The sequence below is a fragment of the Pteropus alecto genome, unplaced genomic scaffold, assembly GCF_000325575.1.
Source record: "Pteropus alecto unplaced genomic scaffold, ASM32557v1 scaffold7, whole genome shotgun sequence".
Classification (NCBI taxonomy): Eukaryota; Metazoa; Chordata; class Mammalia; order Chiroptera; family Pteropodidae; genus Pteropus; species Pteropus alecto.
Genome location: NW_006494614.1, coordinates 22630753 through 22654706, shown reverse-complemented (window position 1 = coordinate 22654706; position 23954 = coordinate 22630753). Strand labels below are relative to the sequence as shown.

Here is a 23954-nt window from a genome sequence, read left to right as displayed (position 1 = left end):
GAATTACTGGCTAAATGGGTTAGATTTCTATTATAACATTGTTATTCCTAGAAAAATCCGTAAGGTAACTTGTAGCCTTTAGTTTAATTTAGTAATAGATGTGTCATTGCATTTACCTGCTTGTCTTAATTTAAACTTTTGATCTTTCTTAGAAAACAATTTTTTTATAAGGAAGCTAAAATTATGGGTTTTCACTAATCTTCATCAGTAAGCTTTGCTGTATTCTGTGGCCTCACCTTGAACTCCTAATCAATTAAGATCCATACAGGGAAAATAGGCAAAGGAGAATTGATAGATACTTTAAATATTTCTCTGTAGCTAAAAAAGCAACTAAAATTACAGGTACTTATATTGGTGCCCATCTTTTGGTAAAATTGAGATCTAAAGGATTATGAGAGGTAGGGGATGGAAGTGGCTAAAATAGACTAAAGTTTTTTTCCTCTTTGAAAGTATATTTCAGATGAAGTTACGATAAATTTTATTCTTTAAAAATCACATATTAATTTTGTGAAATAAAATAGCTTTCAGTTGATAGGACAGCATTTCTGTGAGGTACCTCTTACATCTTTTAACAATAGAAAGCTGGAACTAGAATATTGACAGGCAATTGAAATGTAAATTTTCCGTAAATCATGTAATTGTCCAGGTTTGTTTTACTTGGAACAGGATCTAATAATGTATTGCATTGATGAAGGTGAGATAAGTTATTATGTTTTCTATGGGAGTTCTGCAGAGGAGAAAGATGCATTAAATAAAATATATTATTAAGATTATTTTTACCTGTTTTTTGTTTTTTTTTTAAAGAGGCTACTAGAAAATTTAAAGCAATATAATTGGCTTAAATTATTTTTTTGTTGCATAGCAGTTGTTTAGATATATCATACTTATGTGTTTGCCTGTAGCCACTGTGGCCTTTTGCTTAATATTTTCATCGTATATCTTGGTATGCACTTTGAATATGTAGTTTCAAAAAATTTTTTTTTATTTCAGTGACTTTTTTAAAATTAGTTTTTTAGTATTCCTTTTTCTTTGAGTTTTCTTCTTTAGTGACTCTCTTACCTGTATGTTAGATCTTCATTGTCTAACTCCCATATTTGTCACTTTCTCTTAGATGCTTTTCGTTACTTTTTTTTTTAATTTTAAATATTTTTTTCTTTTGCCTCTCCAGTTTTCTTAGGCCATTATTGTGTTTATTTGTTCTCATGTTCCATTTTATTTCATATTCATTTCTAAAATATTTTTTCTAATTCTTTCCGAGATTTTAATTTTCAATGTTTTTAACTCCTGATTTAGTTGTTCTTTCATAACTTCACATGTCTTTTAACTCACATATTTTATATCTCGTACATGTCTTTTAGCTCTTTCTGAATTAGGCTATAGTTTCGATTTGTTTTCTGGGCATATTTGTTCTAGTGTGGTTTCATTATGGAGATGTTATTCTGCTTCTTATTCTCTTCTAATAACTATGTATGAGATTTGATCTTTATTATTTTTATATGACATTATTTTTTCTATTACTTTTAAAAGGAATTGATATTCAAGATCACTTTTCTAACTTAGCAGACCTCTCTCTTCAGTTGTTTTCACATAATGTTCAAAAATAAGATCACTTATTTTCTAATATTTTCTTGCTCTGTTCTCCCACTTTTATCTGAACCTTTTCTTTCCTTTATCTACATTATTCTTGTCCTGCTTAATTTTGAATTATTTCCCAGTAGTTTCTTCTTAGTGTAGAGCCTTGTCCTGGAAGGGAAGCTTGGCGGTTACATTGTGAAAGTTCATAGGGGCCAGGTGGTTTCCCTCCATTCTAAGCTTATTGTGGACCCTTTGCACTTGTTGAATTGGGTGAAAATCTTTTCAGTTTCATGTGCTTTCCTCAAATTGATTTACTGTAAATCCCAGTTTGTCTCTCTTCACTATTTTATTATTTTGTTCGTAGATCGCCCAACTCCTCATTAGTTGCAGGCATCATGCAGATCCGAAGATCATTAGTGCTTTGATGGGATTTTGGATTTATGGTGAGACTTCATCACCAAGTTTTGTTGTAAATATTGTCCATCAGTTTTTGTTTTTTTCTAGTTATGTTTTTTTTGTGTGTGAGGAGCTTCTTGGGAGCTTTAAAAATTGTCACTGTTATTACAGAATTTTTATGACAAGTAATATTTAATAGAATAAAATTCTAGTTTAAAACTAGGAGAGCGCCATGATTTAATTACATTTAACCTATATGTGTTAGAACATTGTTTAATCTCTTTAGATTTTGAGCCTTAGATAAATTTTCATAGTGTCTTATTATAGAAATAGGCACATAATACGCTTTCAGTGCACAAATCTTGGTATACATTTATTCAAGAAAACCTAAGGTCAGGCAACTTTTTTCTTATTTTGTAGGAAGCATGCTCATTATAATTCCATCAAACTGACAGAATTTCTCAATCATGGCCTCATGTACATGCTTAACTTTTTAAGACAATTTAGATTCAGTTTATGCTAACCCCTTGCCATGATCATTAAATGTGTCCTTAAAGAAGAGCAGAGCAAGTGGGCAGCTTACAGTGTTGGGTTTAAGTATTGTCTACATGTGCAAAGTAAGGTAAAGAAAGTAAGAAATTTGATACTGCCTATTAACAAAATTTAATCTGCGAAGTTCAATAAGAAGTTTTCATTTTTAAACAATCCATTTGGGAAAACATCACATTTATTTTGAATTTGAATTTGAATGTACAAGGTTGTGCCCTGCATTTTATTTCTCTTGATTTGTTAACCTTTTAAGGTTAAACTTTTTAAAAGGTCAGTAATAGTTTTTAGAATTCTCTTTTTCCTAGTAACTGGTTGTAGTTTTGAGGTCAAAGCAATGAAAAGCATTATAAGATGTTGCTTAGTGGAAGTCTTTCATTAATTAACTCTGTTATTTTTATACTGCCGAACTAGGTGGAACTGAGAGAGTATAACTAAAGGAATAATAACTTATTTGAAGATAAGGGCATACTTGTCCCTTTATAGAGTGCTATATTTGTTTGGAAATTGTTAGGTAGCAGTGAATGAATACCTGTATGAAGGGATCATCTGGAAACAATTATGATTAATTTCATTACACATGCTATTTTAAAGGTGTAATCACTTCTCTTCCCTGCATTATATGAGTATATAATGGTAGCAGGCATAGTCAAAGCACTGGCTTGGAACTCTATAGACCTGGGTTCTGGTTTTAAGTAACTTCTTGGTTCTAAGTAACTTCAAGTTACTTAATAGCAGCTCTTTAAAAAAAAAAAAATATATATATATATATATATATATACATACACACACACACACATCTATATGTATGTCAGTATCTAGTGAGATAAATTCAAACATTTTTAAAATGTTTCATTGCTATTTTTATAGTGTCCTTTATTTGTTTATGAATGTCTAAAAACATACTGTGATGTGCAGAGGGCCTTTTAGGCAGAAAGATGGAGAAAACATGTTCTGTTTGAGAAAGTAAGGTACTTTTCTGTGAACAGAGCATTGGGTTCAGTTATGTGTGCCATGGGTGGTAAAGGTGAATCTTGCCGCTAGGGGCTGGCTTGATCTTGATCCTAAGAGTGATAGGGAGTGGGGATAGAGACAAAGCAGAGAGTTCTTAAAATGTTATAATTTGAAGAGTGACATTTAATGTTATGTTCCTTTTAAGAACATAAATCTAAAAGGCTTGTTCCTTTGGTGGCTTAGGCATTGGATGACTGGATCTTGAATGACAGTAGTGGCAGTGGAGTTGATTATTGGGGGAAGCATACAGAAATATTAGAGTTAGAATCACTAAGACTTCTGACAGAGGAGGGAAGAGGCCATGATGACTCCTGAGCTGGGCCTTAAACACTTAGGCTGAAAGTAGTGGTTTATTCCTGGACTTCTAGTGCTATAAAATTCAGAGTAAGTACAGATGACAAAAGGCAGTAATATGAAACTTTTTCAACTTTATCATAACAATTTTTAATTTTATTGCTTAAAAAATGCAGCCTCTGAATTTTAGCAATGAGTAAATGCTGCAACAGATAAATCAAGATCTGAAAATCACTAGACATTGTGAAAAATATGAAAACTGGTTGCTCTAATTACACATCATTTAAAATTCTAATTTTTAAATGTGTGGTTTACTTACTTTGTTCTTGAAAAGAATAGTTAAAACAGAAGAGAACAACTCCCCTAAAACACAATTTTATGAAAACTGAAGGAATGGACTCTGTATTAAATATTTCCAAAGAGTTCCTGAGACCAAAAATGGTGGCCCTTCTTTTCCAGCAGCTGGAATCCAAAAGATCTTGAAACCAGTCCTGAAAAGCTTGCTCCTATGCAAGAAATCCTGGTGGCTTTTGAAAGGAAGATAGAGAACTATTCTGGAAAATTTCAAGTGGTAGTAGAGGTGAGTCACTGACATGAAGAATTTATCCAGGGACTACAAATACTCATTTTCTTTTGTTAAAAACTAAGTTTTTCTTTTTTTAATATATGTTCAACTAAGGCAGTTTGAAAATCTTAGTCTTTATGTTATAAAAATTTGAATGAACAGAAAATAGAGCAAGTAGTATTCTTTCTCCCACACAAAAAACGAATACATTGAAATTTTAAGAAGCAAAAACATTGAAATTTCAATGATGTAATCTTTAGCAGCAATACTATTTCTTTAAGATGACAGTGATACTGGGAAAGTTCTGGTAAATGCCATATGTATACTTAGAGTGTATTTTTTATGTAAGGTATCTTGGGTGAGATTTATCATAATGTATTAATTTGATTTGATTTATAACCTCTTTGATCAGAAGACTTTGTTCTCCTAGTAGAAGTGGGAGGATACCAGTGAGAGGAAGGTCTCCTTGCTCTGATTCACATACTGTTTGGATACCCTTCCTAAGCTACCTCTGGATAGTATTTTATTTAGAAACAGTATAGGATTAATATAGCCCCCCTGTTTTATTGTTTGAAGGAATGGGGAATAAATGTACATGGTACAGACTTTAAAAGGTACAGAAGGTATAAAGTGAGTAGTTTCTCTCTCATTTCTGTCTCTCAATCCAGTTTCCTTATGTAGGAACAACCATATTTATCAGTTTCTCATATATGCTTCCCAAAATATTTCATGCATACACAGACATACAGGTGATACACATTTTTAGTTGTTTTGCTATTCTTACATAATGATCTTTTGAACTGGAGATAAGATTCTTCTTTTCCCCCATCTATTCCTCAGAAAATCGGGTAGAAGAATTTTAATTTACATGGTTTTACCTTTCTTCCTCCAGATTTAACACAGACATGTAGCATCCTTACATTATACACTAACATGTAAGATTTTATTATTTTAATATTTTGCATTTTTGCCTTTGGGAATTTAAAAGATCTAATTGCCACATTATAACCTAATCATCTGCAACAATGAAATTAGTAATCTCACTGTTTTATTCTTTTTTCTACTTATTCTATTTTTTAAAACAGTCAGTAAATCTAGAAGGGCAAATCGGTTACACACCTAAAAATTTATGAAAATTATGCAGATAGCTTCCTAAATTAATACATTAGTGTGAATTTTAGTTTAACAATAATTGGTAGTTAACCAGGTACCTATTAGTATCTGAGAGAGAAAGTGCAGGAAACATTACAGGGACAGATCGGAGGTAGGCACTGAAAAAAAGGGGAGGATGCACAAAAGTGAAGGAGAGGGGAGATCCAGGGAGCCATAGTTCTTAAACATAGCCACTAATCCTGGACTGGACTATATTTGGCTTTAGTTTGGCAAGGACAAAGAGGAGCCATACTCAGAAGTAGTTGTATTACTGAGTTGGATTTCACAAAGAGCTCTGCTTTCCAAGATTTCGGAAGAATTTCGGAAGAAAAAAAATTGACAAGTTTTATTTTCAAGAGAATGGATTAGTAACTTGGAATATCAGGTGGCCTATCATTTATCTTGCTTTTTATTATTATTTCCTGATACTGACATGATTTAAACTTAGGCACATTTTATTTTGTCTGTTCCTGTTCCCTTTTATCTTCACATTTATTTCAAGCCTTTATCCCCGCCCCCCACCACCAGTAAAACTATTTATGTGGGCTACTTATTTACCTTTTTTTTGTTTTCCATTGGAGATACCACATTGACATAAAACAGTGATTTTTAAAACACGTATATAGTACTGTTACATAAAAATAAGAATTCTTTTCCATTTGTTTGCCTACTGATTGATTCTGCCTATTTTCTTTTTATCTATTTTCACTTTTAGGTATATTGATTTTTTGTTTAGTTATATTTCGTATGTTTTAGTTTATTAAATTACACAAATCCGATAAGTAGATGCCAATTAAAACTTTAAATTGACAATCCCAGTTCTCTTCAGTCTCTGTAAAACATTAGAAATTTACAGCTCTTTTACAATATAGGTTTTATTGTTTTTAGTGCAAAAACTAGGCTTGGGTATGAAATGTTTTCGACATAAAAAGTTTCAGAAATAGAAATGCTTCATCTATGTAGATTACGATGATACTATATCAGCCCATAAATGCTTTTCAGCCTTTCAATTCAGATAGTATTTTTTTTTTTCAAATAGTATTTTTTGAAATTGAATCTCAAGTGATGTGTGAGGCTTTGGGCAGATGTTGTTCTATGTACTAGATTATGTGGAAAAAAATATAAACACATAGTTATGAATTTATGAGGACAAAATACTTTTAATAGTAGGTTTTGGATTTCTTAAGTGTGATTCGTTATACTATTTCCAGGTGAAGCCTTCGTTTGCAGTTATAATGGTGCTGATTTTGGATGAAGATGGTTCATTCAAAAAGTACAATGTAAAATTCATCTTTCTAGGAGCATCTAATGTGTAAAATTGGACAGATTGAATTTAATAGGAACAACAAATAATATTAATTTTAAAATATGTTGTACCTAAATGCACTGTCTTTTAAAAGAAGCATATGCCTTTTATGATACCCTCCCACCCCCCCCTTTTATTTGCAGCCACTATGCTCTTCTCAGCTCTGGAAAACTGAATTATAAATTGCCAAAGAATAAGCAACTAAAATTCTCCTTTCTAACAGTGCACTTTGCTAAAGCATTTGTATAAGAACACCTAAAAGAAAAGGAATAACAGAAATGACATTTTAATAATGTCATTTCGATATTCTATCTTGTTCGAAATTTCATGGATACTTGTTTTGATCAGTTGGTGCATGGTGGTAAGGATTGAGACTGAGGGAACTTGATCCTAGTCTCAACCGTGTAACTGGTTCATTGTATTCCTCAGTAAAGAAATCACATAACCTTTCTGTGCTTCAGTTTTCTCATCTGTAAAATGACAACCGAGCCTCTAAAGCAAAGAGCCTGGTGATGTAAGCCATTGCAGGACATAGTTCCCAATTTTATTGGATGAATCCTGAGACATTTAAACTACTGATGGCTGATGTTGGTTCTATCAAGAGTTAAATATTTGTGGAGACTAATAATCTTGGGCCTGTTACTTAGCAGCTTGCAGCTTCAATTTCCTTTTAATAATACCTAAATCATGTTTTTTTTTTTTTAAATTAAAACACCATATATGTATATGCAATATATATAATAATACATATTATAAAGACACTTTATAATATATATAAAAATATTGAAGCTAATGCTTGTCATTGTAGTTGTTAGGCTATTTTTATAATTTTCTTCTGCTGATTACCAGATGCAGTTAGCTCTTCAGGTTTACCCATAATGTCTTGAAACTTTGTGGACAGATAGTTTGTACCATACTCCTATCACCTCCTCAAAATGCCGGCTCCTGCTGTTTATTTTCCCCAAGTTTTAATCATCTCCAAATTGTTTAACCTTTCATCTCTACTGATCTTTTCATTGGTGACCCTCCTTCTACCGTAGTCTAGTCTACTTTTTAGAAACTATCTGAGCTTACCAGTGTTTTCCTTCTCCTTACAAAATGGTCTTTCTACATCTGTGATATTACCGAATCCTTGTTTCTCCCAGTTCCAACTAACACACACCAATGCATTTGCACCCAGTCACTTGGCAGTAGTCTCATATAGGAATGACTCATTATTTTAACATCACTTCTCCCTTTCAGATTTTTTTCTTTTGTCTAATTGTGATGGATAGCATCTTTTCTACAACATGAAATAATTTGGTATAATGTACATGTAAATCTTGTTTCTAATTATTTTTGTTTTGCCAAAATAAAATATTAATGATCTACATTAAAGAGAATATTTTATATAAAATGTGTACAGTCATATTCTTTGAATATAGGATATTGCCAATTATAAGATACACCTCCATTTTATGGACTAACGAGAGAAAAATCCATGGTAAGATAACATCAATTGTAAGATGTATTACTGTTTCACAAATGTTAAAATGTGAAGAAAAATACCAACAGGATCAGTGAGATATGGCATGTATAGTAGATACTGTTTTTAGTCTTCTTAATTTTTTTGTTAACGTTTTCATACATTCTTCTTTGCTTGATAGAAACTTCAAATTTTTATTTTCGTAGTTTTATGAGCTCTGTCTAAGTTACTTCTTGCTTCATTGAAGATATTGTACAAACTAAGAGATATTTTTTTCTTGGTCTAATTCTTTCCAAATGTTTTTCTTGGTCTAATTCTTTCCAAATGTACATAACTTGATCACTCTACTTTCAAATACCCACTGTGGCACAAAGATGCAGCATCATTTCACTGCTTGAGATGGAAAACATTTTTTATTTTTTCAGGAAGGGTATGCTACACTAATAGTTTCTCAGCTCTTCTCCCTCTACACAGAATTATATATTCTATATAATTTCCTATCATGAACTAACTTCATGCTAGAGAGTGTCATAATGTAGTAGAGTCCTCTGACCTTGTACTGTCAGTTTACCTTATATAAACTTTTTCCTCATCATACACACTTTTTAAAAAATTTATTTTTAAATTATAATTGACATACAATATTATATCAGCATCTTATACACTTTTAAACTTGAGTTTATTTTGTCTTAGCTTCTGTTTTATCTCTAGTGCTAAATAACAACAAAAAAATTTGTTTTTTTTTTTTTTTTTTGGTTTACTATCTCCTTATATTTCCCAGATCCCTATTATTTTACTTTCTCATTATCTCTAAGGGAATGACTTAGAAATTTCATTTACTCTGAGAGAATACTTATGTTGAAGTGGGGTAGAGTAGAGGGATCCAGAAGTGAGTGTATTAGTATTTTACATACTTTAAAACTCTCATTTGGGAGAAAAGTCACTGTATTTTTTATTTGAATGAAGATAAGTTCCGTGTACACTAGATGACTACAACTGAAGATTGACATCTAGTAATCTGTTAAAGCTGGATTTTTTTTTTCTTGGGGGCGCAGGTGTGTGTGTCTAGGAAATCAGAAAAAAATGGAATTATAAAAACTGATTTTTCTACCAATTAAAACATTTTAAGGAGCTCAAGCTCTGTGTGCATGATGTAAAGTAATAGAATAATATTTTGTTTATAAATGTTAGTTTCTAATGTAATAGAATATCCAAGAAGTATTCTTTGGCTAGGCCTTACTTGTAGATAATACTGAATCTTAATTAAACTTGTTGAAATGATTTTTAAATTATTTTATGCCCCTCGAGCAGTGGTTCTTGGGGTTTATAGATTTTAGGGAAAAGATCCTATGAACTCTTGAATTTGTATGTAAAACTCAGCCTTTGGGCACAGTTTTTTTTGTAGGAAGAGGATCCGTAGCTTTAAGCAGAATCTTGAAGAGGTTAATAACTCCAAAGAAATGAAATCTGTAGTGTTCTAGGTCAGCACTATATCTCTTTTATCTGCTCTCCATAGTGATCTTGATTGTAAATTATGAAACCCCAGAGTATTTTGAAGGTCAAAACAAAGGAAATTTCATCTTGAGTTGTTACCTTGGAAACAGCAGTGTTGGTCAAGTGGTATATTTAAAACAGTAATTTACCCATGAAATACCCAGGGAATTCACTTTTAGGAAGTAGTGAATATAAATAAAGATAGTATTGTATTCACAGAAAAAGACATTAGACTAGATCCACGTATGTTGAAAAAAATGTGAAAGATTAAAAATATACTATTTTGAACTTGAGTAATTAAATTCATAGTTGCGATTTAAATTATTTTTCTAAGGGGAAGTATGTGTGTATATATAGGAAATAATAAATATTACTTGGTATTCATATATGTGTGTATATAGGAATTACTTTTTAATATTCATACGAATAATGAAAATACTTGATTTTTTTTTTTATTACAGTGCATGCAAGATATGGGAAATACTAAAGCAAGACTACTCTATGAAGCCAATCTTCCAGAGAATTTTCGAAGACCACAGACAGATCAGTATCCTTTAATATTTCTTTATTGTGGGTTTGTAAAGAATTAACTCATTTTTACAGTTCATATTTTAACTGTATTTAGGAAGATGTGAATGTTATCATACTGTTGTTGTCCATTAAAGATAGAAGTTGATTTGCCCTAAGCTGTGCTTTGTATGTAGTAAAATTTTATTAGGAATCTGGAAATACTTGATCTATATAGTATTTTTTATGTAATTATTACTAAGTGTAAAGTATGACTAATTCTTCTTTATTGATCTCGAACTCTTGATTGGAGTATATGTTGTTTATTATTTTAGACTGTTTATTAGAGATTTGATTTGTGAGCGTTTTGAGTATTTTAAAAAATAATTTTCAAGTAGATTTTCTTTGAGCACTTTTATATAGTAATTATATTTATGTGAAGTAGTTTGCAGTTATGTATTTAAAAGGCAAATTACATATTTAGTATAAGTGGAAGTGCTGAAGTAATTTATGCTAATATTTACTGTTGACACTACCTCTTTGCATAGGTTGCACAGTTGTATTTACTTTATGAATTTGCTCTAATAAATGAATAGAATATATTCTCAAAGACATTTTGGTAGAATATTTTTAACATTTGTTAAAGAAAATCATTTGATTCTATAGGAGTTTCCAAACTCATATTGAAGTTTGAGAAAGCAACTCATCGAAATTGTGCTGCTCTATAAATAAGATTATCTAATCGATTGTAGATATTTGTGATTCTATCCAAAGGTGATATTTGCAATTTTGACAATAAAATGTAGTTTACTAAAGAGCAGTAAACTACTTTTAAGTTACAGACAAAAAGTTAATATTGTATTTGACCTGTTCTATTTCCGCTTCCCTGCTTTCTTCCCACAAATTTAACAATCTGGTGTCTAAGGCTATTTTTATTATAACAAGACCCTAGGATAAGACTGGGAGATACATATCAGGAATAAAAGATTGTGTGAGCAGAAATATTAACGTGTGAAGAAACATGATATTTAAGGTTTTGATGTGACAAGATTTAAGTTTTGAAGGGCAAGTGGCAGTAGAAGCTTATTTTCCAGATTGTGAAGGGTTTTCAGTACTATGTAGAATAGTTTGGCCCAAATGGTTGAAGGATTTAAAAAGCCAAAAGCATTTTGAAGCGGAAGAAACATTAGAAACATTAACTTCTACCACAAAGAAGATTTTGGAGTCAGAGGGACCACGTAGAATACTAGTGTAGCCTTGATATGAGAGCAGTGATGTCGATTTAAATTAGATAGTGGCATTGAGAATGGACAGGAAGAAACTGGGAAGATCAGAAGGTACTTGGGAAAGCAGGAGTAGTTGGATTAAGTTAAAATTGGCTTAATTTCTGAGAAAGACACTGAGATGACCTCAAATTTTCTAGTTTGGCTGATGTTCCATAGAATTCAGTGGAGAGAAGGAATTCAGTTCCAGATGAAGGTTTAAGGGTTAGAAATGAAAGATAATGAGCCATGCTTCATTACTTGGGGCAGGTTGAGATGTCTGTTCAATACACATATGGAGATACCCGTTTACTCTGGACCCTAGAAGAATGCAGGAAATGTATTGCAAATTGGAGAGTCACTTAGTGTGTAAGGATTAGAAAAGTGCTGTGTGAAGATACGGTTACCTAGGGTGGTGGTCCTTTATTCTTTTTTGGGGTTTTGTTGAGAATCTTGGGAATGCTTCTGAGTTACTCCATCCATCACCATGATTCCATGTTATTTTCCAATGCCTTGAAGACACTCAGGGAAGGACAATATATAGCTTCTTGGTATCTTTTCATGTTGAACTCTTCTGTGCAACATTTTGTATATGTCAGTAGCTATATTGTTTCTTAAGTAATTACCATCAATTTTATGATGAACCTTATAGAAGCAAAGGATGAATGAGATATGAGTTATTCTGATATTTTTGCTAATATATTTTTAAATAATTTGGTATTTATCTAAAAGTTTCAGGAGATGAGATTTTTATAGTGAATTGATTGGTGTCTGGTATCAATAAATCCTTGACTTTTGACACAATAAACATATAATGTTGGAAAGAACATCTGCTTAATAAGGGTTTGCTGTGCGCCAACCACTGAGCTTAGCATTTTATGTACATTATCTTTTTTAATTTTCAAAATAACTCAATGAAAGCATTATATTTTCATTTTTGGTGGGGAGAGTGACAGTGGAATGCTTAAAAACTGTTAAACTTCTCAAAGCTTCCAGACATTCTGCCCTGTTTAACAGCACTTAAATATTATTTAATGATGATAGTCCGAGTAAAATAAATGTTGCCACATTTGAGTTTTGATGGCCTTTAAAACTAGATATAAGTTTATAGTTTGGGACTCTGCAACTAGATCATAAGGTCTAGGTGAAGACTTCGACTTTTGAGTACCTGGTATTAATCACATCAAGCTTTTGGATTATGTATATTTTTGCTGTTAGCACAAGTACATTTATTTGGTTTTTCATACTAAATGTTACTACTTCTAACGCATTTACAAATTATGGTCATATTTATATGAGGTGTAGGTCTCTTACTGTTCACAAAAAGATAATCTAATAGTTGTCAGAAACGACTTAAAGAAGGATTTTGTCTAAACAAATTTGAGGTAGATGACTACTAATGATAAAGTATAAGATGACAGCTCTTGGACCCATGAGAGTGGCTTCTGTAATGTAAGACTAGACTGCTTAATTTTTTTTTTTTACTTTAGTTATAGCAATATCACTTTTATCCCTTCTTTTAATTATGAAACAGTGATTTGGAAGTTGTATTAAGAAGACTAGTAAGAAAACCTTTCCCTTTTCTTTATTTTATGAATCATTCATTCTGAAGCCCAGTGCTCTTTTAAAAGCCTAACATCTCTGCACTTTCATTGATTTAAATATAGTTGTCTCATCTCTAGAGGCAAGTGGAACCAAACTGAGTAAAACTCACATAATATGGGACCTCACAGCATTCTTAACAAAATTTGTCATTTTAAAAGCTTTACAATTATAAAAGTTATGCAAAAGCTGCTGTAAAAGTGTAATTTCTCATGTGGGATGTGGTTAATTATAGGATGCATGTACTAGTGCATGACAAATGATAAAACTTTACATTAAGCTTTTCATTATTAGGATATTTCGTCTTATCTAAAATCTTTAATTACTTCAGTTCCATGAGATCTTTTGTGCACCAAAGCTAATCAGCCATTCTTCCTTTGAGCTTTTGAAAGTTTTACTGCTGTCAGTGGTATGTGTCAGGAACTGGAAGATTTTCTTTTTGGGAGTAGATATTAATTTAGTTGTCTTTTAAATGGTATTTTTAGAGAAAGGGGGGAAAGTCTTAAAATACAAATAAATACATGTTAAAAGATAAAATATATAGTGCTGTTAAAAATTTTCTGGCCTTATATAGTGCCATTTGTTAGTTTTGAGGACAGGAACAATTGAGGGTACTCTACTGAATAGTTTGTAACTATAGGCATGGAGAAGATTCTGGGGTATTTTGTTGTTTGTTTACTAGGTCAACCACTTAAACTTAAATTTGAATTAACATATTCCTTACCTTTATTCCCTGAAAATATGGCTATTTTATTTTTAATTTTTTTTGTTGGTTGTGTTATTGATCTCAATCAGTATAACTAAGTCTTACGTCTCAAAGGGCACCTGGACACTGGAAAATGAAAATAAATATTTCTTGATTTCCAAATTCATTGGTTCTTTTGTGGTTGTTTTTCATTTGCTCATCTATTTAAACTTGTGATAGCAAGCCATCAAAGCCCTTAACACAGTAGTTGCAGTTCATTTCCTCCCTCTACCATTGGCCCCATGTTTAAAAGATTTGACTATCAGAATACATTTATTAATAATAAGAGCTAAAAATTAAATAACTTCACTGTGTGCCATGCACTGTTGTTCTTAGTTCTTTACATAAACTCATTTAATTCTTATAATAATCCTGTGAGATGAGCCTTAGTGTTATCTCCATTTTAAATGTGAGGAAACTGAGATACAAATTTATATAAAACTAACTTCATTTATTGAATGCTTACCATTTGTTTGGTACTGTGCTATGTGCTTTATATATATTATCTCCCAAACTCTCAACAACTTTGTGAGATGAGTATTATTTTATTTACATATTTAGATATGGGTTTAGTAGGTTAGCTAACTTCAAGGTCACAATAATGGCCAGTTAAATAGCAAGTGCCTACTGGTACCAGAAATGAGGATTTATATACATTGGAGACCAGCTTCTTTGGGAATACTTTTCCTTGAAAATTCCTCAGATGGTTTATACAGTAGTCCCCTCATTCACAGTTTCACTTTCCACAGTCTCAAGTTACCCATGGTCAACCACAGTCCAAAAGTATTAAATGGAAAATTCCAGATATTTTGAGAGTGAGACCACATTCACATACCTTTATCACAGTATATTGTTCTCATTGTTCTGTTTTATTATTAGTTATTGTTAAGCTCTTACTGTGCCTAATTTATAAATTAAACTTTATCATGGTATATATGTAAGTATGTATAGGAAAAAAATAGCATATCTAGGGTTTGGTACTACCCACGGTTTTAGGCATCCACTGGAGATCTTGGAACGTATCCCCCGTAGATGAGGGTGAACTACTATAGTGACAATTTGCAGACACAGAGACTCTCTACAAATCCAATTTGGCTGTTCTTTGAGCTCTAGTGTTAGAGTAGAATTGAGGAATTAAGAACTACAAACCCATGAGCCAACTCCTGATTTTATAAATCAATTTTTAGAACATAGACATGCCCATTCATTTTCTATGGCTGCTTTGGAGCTACAAAGGCAGGGTTGAATGGTTGCAGTGCAGACTATCCTGCAAAACATAAAATATTTACTCTCTGGCCCTTTAAGAAAAAGTTTGTTGATCTTTGGAATAAAATATTGTTTCTTTAGATGAATTAACAAAGAATTGGCTTGCATTGTGGGACCTTGCACAGAAATATATAAGGACCATGTGATATGTTCTTGCTCTAAGAAACATGTAAGAACTGAGAGCAACCAAGGACATAGCATGTTCCCTAAATCACAGTCTTTCCTCAGGTGACTTCCTGTGGAATTTTTAAAATTCACTTTGTGGTGTGCTTTGATTGCTTTTTAAAAAGTAATGTTTTGTGTTACAAATTAGGAAGATCCTAGTATGTTTTCCTATACTAATGCTTCATTTTTAGTTTAGTTTAGTTTTATATCTTTGGAAAACATATTAACTTTTGTCCATATAATTTTTAATTTTTTACTTCTTAAATAATTCCTGAGAGGGTTTTTTTATCATAAGCAGAAATTAGACTCATATAGTTGAATTATTTATATACAATATATTAAGAATAAGTTAAGATTTCACTGACATCTGTTATTTCTGAAAATTCACAGCAACATATTATTTTTAAAATGTTTGCCTTTTTCAAATTCAATATATATGAAACCATCATAGTTTTCAATATTTTAGTTTTATTATTGGTGGTTAAATTATTTTATGTACTGTATTTATAACCTTAATAATAATAATTTTTTGGTCATAAACAGTGATCTTTTCTTTGTTGTTCATAAAGGAGAGTAGTGAAATCTTATCAGGCTGTATGTAATATGTAGTATACTTTAAACAATATCCATGATAAACTGTTGTTTATCATTGCGAAGGAAAAATATCATTGTTATTCTTCTCTTCAGATATTTAAACGTAAAAATTAGACTTTAAGAATTTGGATTTCTAAGTTTTCTTTAGTTAAAAAATAACTATATACATATGTTATATAATATTTATATTTAACTGTAAATATAATTACTGTTTTAAAAATATTTATATAATATTTAAAAATAAATATATTTCAAGTTACCTGGAGTGAAAATCTCATTAGTCTAATAAATAAATTCTTTTTTTCTTCTCTTTTGTGGAGGTAAATAGTTGTTTCTACCATGAAAATTGCTCAGTGCATCCACATTGCTTTACTTTATTCAAAAGGTCAGCTTTTTTGATTGTTTCGTTTTTTTCTATTAGAAAAATAGAAAAAAGGTAATATTACTAGGATTTATAGTCATAAACTTAACATGTAGCTGACTTACATGTGAAATAGTTTATATAAAATACTGTTGCATTTTATGAAAATCTTGACATACTTTGGTAATTTCTTTCTTATTGGCTGTCAAAATGTTCACATATCTAAATATGCAGCTATGTAGCAGCTCTGGGGCCTTTTACTTCAAAGGGGCTCCAAGGCCACTTTGAAAATGAAGGCACCCTTCAGATTTGACATTCTTCTCTAGATATTAATGCATTTATTATCATTACCAGAAATTAACTGATTCACAAATGAACTTGTGATGACCAGTAACATTCTGAAAAGTTAGATGTTAAGACGTTCCTGATTTTGAGTCACAACTCTCCTTTGTCCTGTAGGATCTCAGAGAACTTTTAAAATTTCCTATTCCCCAGTTTTAGTTGTGAAATGGCACCTACCTTATAAGTTGTTAAGAGGAGAAAAAAAGAGAATCCAAAGTACCTTTCACATATTTGGGTTGTAGAAAACTATCTTTAAAAAATGGCTTTCAGGCATTCAGCTTACGTAATAAATTGAATGTTTAGATTTTCTGTCTTGCTTGCCATTATGAAAAGGCTTTGAGTGCTTTCAGAATGCCTCAGTTCTTTTATATCCACTGTATAGTGGTCTGTCAACTTTTCTTACTACCTATTGCCTCAACTGTCAATTTAAAAGGTTTTTATTAACTGCTAATATGGAGTTTTTGACTGATAAATGTATTACTGCTTTGGGTGACTTTTAAACAGAAGGTTGCCTTAACCTGAGGATCTACAGAGATTGTATTTCAGTGTAATCCATTTCTTTTGTAATTCTATGTATTATATTTTATGCATTAAAAAGCACTTTCCCAGAAAGGAGTCCACAGGCTTTACTTGTGGGGTTCACAGTACTAAAAAGGTTAAGAATCCTTGATGGAAGAATTCCCATTTTATTAGAATATGATAAAGCTGTGATTGAGTGGTAAGAGAAGTCATCTATATCAGATAACTCAAAACTCTCAAATCCCACTAGAAATGGCTCACTGTATCAACAGTTAAGACTAGCTCAGCCAACTTCAAAAATATTAAATAGTACTAACCTTGGTTTTAGCTTCTTGATTTCTACATTCCTCAGCTTTGCAAGAAAGAATCGGCCACTATTTTCTTAATACACAGAGGAATCCTCTATGATACAACCAGAGGCAGCTATGTATAGTGATAAAGAACTTAAGTATTGAAATCATAATTGTTTAATTTTTTCAAGTTGCTGATTCTTCATCTATGATGTGGAAATAATAATATGCACATTATTGGATTGTGGACTAAAGGAAACAAACTGTGGACAATACCTAAACAATGTCTGGTATACTCTGGATACTATATGGGTATTAGTTTCTTATATTGAAAATTAAAAATGAATCTTAATTGAATTTAGAGTTTTGGGGTGTGGAGAGCTGACGAGTGTGGTAGAATTGAGAAATGTGGTTTTCTTTCTAGAATTAGGTTGACTGGTTTTGTTGGATGGGGAAAATTTTCTGAAAGAGATAGACTTTGGCAGAAAGAAACGTAGGTTACAGAATTTAGTTGCAGAAATAGTGGGAAAAGAAAGCATAGACTAGGGAGTAGGAAAATTGAATTTAGAGTCTAAGCTTTGTGGAGAGGAATGAATAAAGGGGCATATACTCGTCACTGAACTTTTGCTTTTCCTTAAGTTATCTGTTTTCAGAGCAGTGGAATTTTTCATCAGAGATAAATACGAAAAGAAGAAATACTACGATAAAAATGCTATAGCTGTCACAAATGTAAGTAACACCTTTAGCTCTATCTCCAGTTGACATTTGTTCAATAGATCTTGAGCTTTTAACATACAATACAGCTCAATTGTATTTATTGTAAAAATATACCAGTTACCTACATTTTAAAACTTGAATATTGAAATTACTTTGTCACATTTTAATAAACTCTTATAAAGCAGAACTCTTGATTCAGAAGGGAGAGTATTTAAGAGTCTGATAACTGCTTAAATGGCATTTAATTAAGTTGATTCTATGAAATTTGCAAAAAAATAAAGCCACTTATGAAAAAAGGAGAGAAAATTATTTTACTACATTCTAGAAGTGAATGGAAAAAGAAAAAAGGCAAATTTATTCTTCCCTAAGGGCTGTAGTGGATCTGTCCAGACATAAATATATTAAATTACGGCATTCTAATTGATTATTATCAAGGATTTTGAAAACTAATAGTTGAAACCTTACTGTTGTGATCAAATATGTTATATCACTGTTTCTTTTTAGTGTTTTTTTATCCCAATTAAGATTTTCCATCCTAGTTAATTACAGTTTAAGACTAATTGTCTTTATTGGTGCTATCATTTTTTTTTTTTACTTTGATTTCTGGATGAATAAGCAAGCTATAAGTTGGTTGATCTTATGGTTAAGTCATCTGTCAAGCAATTTAGAGACAATAATCTCATCTCATTTTACATGTATACTGGATTTTCCTTTTTAGTCCATATGGAGAAGCAGTGTACTAAAAAGTTCAATCAAACACTAACAAAGTAAGGATATTTTAATACATTGTCTTTGACCATGAAAAATCTTGTTAAAAATGTTTAACATAAAATTGATGTACATTTTGGAGCAAAAATACCTTGTGTATAGACTTTGGGCTGCATTTATAATGGATGTAGGAGAGGAAATCTTTTGAAAGATTGATAAAAATTGGCAATACTGAGAATGATATTTATATGTCCATAAAACTAAGTTTAATTATTGCATCATGATGGGGGAGGACTAACTTTAAAAAATAAGTAATATATTTTTATATGAAATTTTAAGAAATCATTTTAGTATATTTTATAAAACATACTGCTTTACATTAAACACCTGTTTTAAAAATCCTAAACTTTTTAAATATCTATATTTATAGTATTTTTTTCTTCTTGGCAACAGTTGGAAATTATTTTCATATAGTAATGTACAGGAAAACAGTTTTATCTTTAAAGGATAGCTGTTGATACAGAATTGTTTTTTTCTCCTCAACTGTGATAATGATATTATGCTTAGTTAAGAGAAATTCTTCACTAGTAAGAGATGTGTGCTGGAATAAAATATTTAGGGATCAAGTGCCATGATAGCTATAGCTCACTTTTATTATTTGTTATAAGTTATACAAATACATCTAAAATAACCTAGTATGTAAAATTATATTAATATGGAAATATTACTTTCTCCCACTTTCATGTATATTGCAGCAACTTTATGCAGAGTCTTCACATGCATCTTCAATATCAGTGTCTATCAGCACTGCCATTTTTTGTTAGCTCGTTTTTTTCTTTATTAAAAAAATTTCAGTTACAGTTGACATACAATATTATATTAGTTTAAAATGGGCGACATAGTGATTAGACATTTATATACCTTACAAAGTGATCACCCAAATAAGTTTAGTATCCATCTGATACCATACATAGTCATTATAATATTATTGACTATATTCCTTATGCTGTACTTTAGAGCCTCATGACTGTTTTTATAAACTGGCAATTTGTACATCTTAATCCCTTCCCCTTTTTCACCTGTCCCTCCCAACCCCCTCCCATCTGGCAACCATCAAAATATTCTCTGTATTTATGTATATCTCATTTTTAAATGGCTCAGTGAAACCTGTTAGCTGAGAGAGAGAGAGAGACAGAGACAGACATAGTATAATGTTAAGATTTAATGACTATTAGTGAAGTTTACAGAGCTGTTCATTCTGTGATTTACATTTTTTTTGTAGGCTTGAAAATAAAAATTTTAAGGTAAAAGATTAAATACCATTGAGTGTATATTATTAATGTAATGAAAATTCAGAAAATTTCATAAAAATCACATTTACCCAAGGGAAAATGTATTTTATCTATTCATTTATAAGCAGGATAATGATTTTTTTAAAGTTTATATTCTAGCAAGTTTAAAATATTTCTTTTTCATGACAGTGTGCAAGTAACTAATCGTATTACTAAGAATTATATATTTGTATCCAGTATTTTGTCGTCAGTAATAGATTGAACATTCATTCAAACAATAATTTTGATTATTTATTATATCACAGTTTCCTAGGGTATTGAAATAGGACACGACCTTTGCTTTCAGAGAGATTTAATTTCATAGTGTGGATGAGATCAAGTTAAAAATATAAACATAATGTGAAACAAAATAAAATATCTTATATCTAAGGTACTTAAGGAGTACTAGGGCACTTAGGGGATATCAAGGGGGGATAGTTTGAATACTAGTTGTACTAGTTGTACTCTAAAGAAATGTCTTGAGTGGCTGTTAAGCTTGATATGGCTGTTACCCTATAATATATGGCTCCAAATTGCTTTACCTTTGTAGTGTTTGTGTCTGATTTTTACAGTTGTTCTGTTTCTTCTTATTTTAGCTGACATTTTTTAGTACTGCCAGTATGTTATTGCTCTTATTTTCTTATTTTCAGCAAGAGTAAAGGCCTAAAGTTGACCCTGTTTCTCTGTGTAAGGCAGTAATTTTTTAATACTTTCTAAGCATTCGTAAATTTTTTGGCCTTCTGAAACATAAACATTTCAATATGTTGTGGCAAAATACAAAATAATAAACTGCAACAGAACAGTGGCAAAGAATTTTGCTGTTTTTTCCTAAAACATTGCCCCCTTGCCTCCCAGGCCATTTAATGTATATGTGAACTAAGCCCCACACGAATCCATTATGTAGAGTATGAGAAAGGCTAGGATGGTACTTCCTTCATTCCTAGGGATTTTTCATTGTGAAGAGTAGTCTCAGTGAATGGTTAGTAAATATGGTGTTTGGTCGTATAAACATGGTATTTCTGAGAAAGCAGGGAGGGTACATGTGCCGCTTTTATGGAGGGAGTTTGTGGTATAGGCCTTATGGTTTTGAGTGCTGTGTGGCACTATAAGCATAAAATGAGGAGGCTTAAAGGGAGGAAGTAAAGTTCAGATAGAGACAAAAACAAAGGAAAATATGTTCCAAGTAAAAATGTTTTTTACTAGATTTTTTTACTGGTTTGTAGCCTTAAACAGAAAGAGAATTTTATTTCTTTAGCATCTTTTAAAGTAACTGCATGGTGCTGGGCACCATTGTGGGCATATTATATCAGTTTCCTTCCTATCAACCGTAATTATTTCTCTCCCTTGCTCCTGACATTTGTGCTAGCCTCTCATTTTGAAACTAGATATGAAATGACAGAGATTGGCTGTTGACATTTCTCTGGAATGTTTTTTGATCATTTAGTCATCAAAAACAAACATTTTTGAGTGTATACGATCTTCAAGGCACTGAGATTGAAATGGTATAATCTTTGTCCAAAAGTAGCTTACTCTCAAACATTATCAAGATATAATTTACATGTACAGTGAACCAAATGTAGTAACTGTTAGAAGAATAAAAGTGCTATGAGAATACAGTTTTGGTAGCACTAGTTAATTTTCACTGGCAAATTCTTAAAAGGAGTATGTTTAAGACTATTAATAGAAAAGTAGGATTTCAGCTAAGAGAAAAGAAGAATGTTGAATATGTAGGAAGGACATTTCAGGCTGAAGGGACATTTTAGCCCATTTTTACTAAAGTAAGATGAAAGAGTTCAAGATATATTATGTGGTGTTTGCGTTTGGCAGGTAGTCCATGAGACTGTCTCATTTAGTGAATGTGAAAGAGGGCTATCAGGATGGGTAGATGACCAAGAGAGAATAAATGTATGAGGAAATAAGTCTTGAAAGGCAAATAGAGATTGTATAGAAGACTTGAATGCCAGACTGCTCAGGATTTTCTGTTTTTTTGGGTTTTTTGGTTGTTTTTTTTTTTGACTAAGGGATGGTTATTGGATTGTCTTTTGCCATTTAATAAATTGCTAGAAACTAAGTGACTTAAAACAACACAGATTTACTATGTTACAGGTTTTGTTGGTCAAGAGCCTGGGCATGGATTAACTGAGTTCTCAGCTCAGGGTGTCAGCAGACTGAAGTCAAAGAGTTGGCCAGAGGTGTGTGTGATCTTATCTGAAATTCAGTGTCTTCTTGAATGAAGCTTGCGGTTGTTGTCAGAATTCATTTCCTGTGGCTGTCTGACTGAGGTCCTGTGTTCCTGGTGCCAGGTGGGGGCCACTTTCAGTTCCTAGGGTCCACCGTCAGGTCCTTGCCAGATAACCTTATCTTCTTACAACATGGCAGCTTGCTTCTTCAAGGCCAGTTGGAGAATTTCCCATTCCAGATCTCTTAAGGGCCCACCTGAGTAGGCCAGGCACACCCAGAATAACCTCCCATTTTATAAATCCATTATTAACTCTTTTGTAAAAATTTTACATTTGTAAAATTTTTTTCTCTTTGTCATATAACAACCTAATCAAGGGAGTGAATCCATTATACTCACGTTCTGCCCACACAAAAGGGGAGAGCATTATTCAGGGCATATATACCAGGAGCTGGGAATTTTGGTGGCCATTTTAGAATTCTTGCCACTGTGATACAGAATGAATTTGCCCTTCCTGGTTATTTCTTAATTGAATGAGAGAGAGAGGAAATTTTAAAAACTTTGAGTACGGAAATCTCTGTCTTCCCTCTGACCCTCCTTAACCAATAGTGGATCACAACTACAAGTACAATAATAAAGTGAGAATTCTTAGTTCCTAAGAGATCTAGCATGTCTTGAGTAGATGAGGCTGAACTCTGCCATATTATTTGTTCTTTTCCATCAGCAGCTTTTTTCTCTTCCTCCACCCTTCCTTCCTTTTTTTCCCTTCTTTCCCTCCTGCCCTTCCCCCTCGTGTATTTCTATCTTCACACTATTCATTTACCATCATAATGATCAAAAAAGAAAATGTACTTTTTGTAAATTATGAAATGTGTAGGCAACCCTATTTAATCCTGACTCCCTAACTTTTTGTAAATTGTAAAATGTTTGGGTAACTCTCTTTAATCCTGACTCCTCAACTTCCTCAGTTTTGTTTTGGAAAAGCATCTAATAATCTTTAGGAGTTGGTAACTTTAAATGTTCTTGTCTCAGTTTATCTTATCTATTTCTTGCCTACTTTACCACTTCTCATCCCTCAGAAACAACCTTTTAAACTCTATTCGAGTATATACTTGAGTTGAAAGCATGCAAAGATGTTAATTCTCCAATCTGAATTTCACATGAAATTACTTTTCCAATCTGTTGCCATATATTTATTTTATAAAAGTTTAAAAACAATAAAGTTTTTACTTGTTTTGTTTTATATATGTGTGCATGTATATATGTATAAAGGCTAACATTTAGTATAACAAAAGTAAAGTTAAATATTTCAACTTAGAAATTATTGTGGAAACAGTGTTTGTGTTATAGTGCAATAAAAATGACATAGCACTAGTAACTTTATTAATCTGTTTCCAATTAACTGATGATTATGTAATTATTTAAGATGCATAAGCATCTTTTAAGACAGTGTGAATTGCAATTAATTTTAGTTCTTCAAAAAAGGAATGAGAAACTTAGATGAATGATTAGGTGGTGAGTTAGGATTAGTATAAAATACCATAATTTCAGGTTGGTTT

General features: G+C 31.7%; 1 protein-coding gene across 3 annotated transcripts in view; it reads left to right on the top strand.

Moving 5' to 3' along the window:
- The window catches only part of SMAP1 (small ArfGAP 1), a 126220-nt gene that overhangs the window by 41010 nt on the left and 61256 nt on the right, over positions 1-23954 (top strand). For all 3 annotated transcript variants that reach the window (XM_015600570.2, XM_006926400.3, XM_015600571.2), the window contains exons 3-4: positions 10269-10354; positions 18114-18189. In XM_015600570.2, coding sequence (XP_015456056.1) covers positions 10269-10354; positions 18114-18189 — 162 coding nt within the window. The remainder of the gene's footprint in view (positions 1-10268; positions 10355-18113; positions 18190-23954) is intronic.